General features: G+C 32.4%; 1 protein-coding gene across 1 annotated transcript in view; it reads left to right on the plus strand.

Annotated features, from left to right (window-relative positions):
- Nucleotides 1–434, plus strand: part of HELRODRAFT_182204 (hypothetical protein) — a gene marked incomplete at both ends in the record, with an annotated part of 2,252 nt that extends 1,818 nt beyond the window's left edge. The window contains one exon of the mRNA XM_009032509.1: nucleotides 362–434. Within this exon, the coding sequence (XP_009030757.1) occupies nucleotides 362–434 (73 nt within the window). The remainder of the gene's footprint in view (nucleotides 1–361) is intronic.
- Nucleotides 435–1,420: the final 986 nt, after the last annotated feature.

Genomic DNA, 1,420 nt, shown 5'->3' on the forward strand with positions numbered 1-1,420 from the left:
TAAGGATTGAGTGAATGAATGGAAAAGAAACAAAATTTTCAGAAGGTTCCTGATGAGATAAATAAAAAAAATCCACACAGCAAACATCAAGAGAAATAAAAATAAAAAATATTCAAACAAACACACACATGCGCACGCACACGTTTGCGCACAGACACAAAAACACACGCACACACTCAAAAAACACACACATACGTATGTATATATACACATATGTATATACATTCATACAAAAACATACACACAACAAACCACATACAAACATATATACATACAAAAAAATACATTTACACACATACAAACTAACACACACATACAAACATTCACAAACACACACACACATACATACATACATACAAAGAAATAACCAGACAGACAGACATGAGCATTTTGTTTATGGCAACGTACGTTTATATCGCTTGAATAATTTATAAGAATAATAAATTCCTATGTCACTTGAAAATTATAATTGGTATCTTTAAAATTATTTTTATTATTATTATTATTATTGTTGTTGTTGTTGTTGTTGTTGTTGTTGTTGTTGTTGTGCTGCTGATATTATTGCAGTAGTAGTTGTAATTATTACAGCAACAGCAGTAGTAGTAGCATGAGCAAAAGTAGTAGTAGTAGTAGTAGTAGTAGTAGTAGTAGCATTAGTAGTAATAGTAGTAGTAGTAGTAGCAGTAGTAGTATTTTCGATTTTTGTTTATTTAATAATCGTTAACAATACAAGTTAAGTCAGAGAATAACGACAATCTGATGGTTTTGTATAAAATAAAAACCTAAGTCTTCATTTCAATTGAAGACAAAATTTTCACAACAAACCAAAAACCAAGAAAACAAAATAATAGTACCGAAACATTATTGTCACATCCCTAAAACATGGCCAGCCGAAACACCACGTGACTGGGGAGAAAAGATTATAAATAACGAAATTTGATGCGAGCCATTACCATAAAGCGAAGTATTGTCCGGGACAGACATTTTTGAGCGGTCGCTTTTTATAGTTTTTGGTAGCATCCTCTTGACGGCTTGGATGATAGTAGATGTTATTACCATTGTAGTAGTAGTTGTAGTAATAGTAGTAGTAGTAGTAGTAGTAGTAGTAGTAGTAGTAGTAGTAGTAGTAATAGTAGTAGTAGTAGTAGTAGTGGTAGTAGTAGAGTTGTGATAGTAGTAGTAGTGGTTGTAGTGGTAGTAGTAGTGGTGGTAGTAGTGGTAGTAGTAGTAGTAGTAGTAGTAGTAGTGGTTGTAGTAGTAGTGGTAGTAGTGGTGGTAGTAGTAGTAGTAGTAGTAGTAGTAGAGGTGATGGTGGTAGTAGTAGCAGTAGTAAAAGTAGTAGTAGTAGTAATAGTACTAGCAGAAGTTGTTATAGTTGTAGTAGTAGTAGTTCTATACACTGTATAGAATAGAAATGTAT

This window comes from Helobdella robusta (assembly GCF_000326865.2).
Source record: "Helobdella robusta unplaced genomic scaffold HELROscaffold_82, whole genome shotgun sequence".
NCBI lineage: Eukaryota > Metazoa > Annelida > Clitellata > Rhynchobdellida > Glossiphoniidae > Helobdella > Helobdella robusta.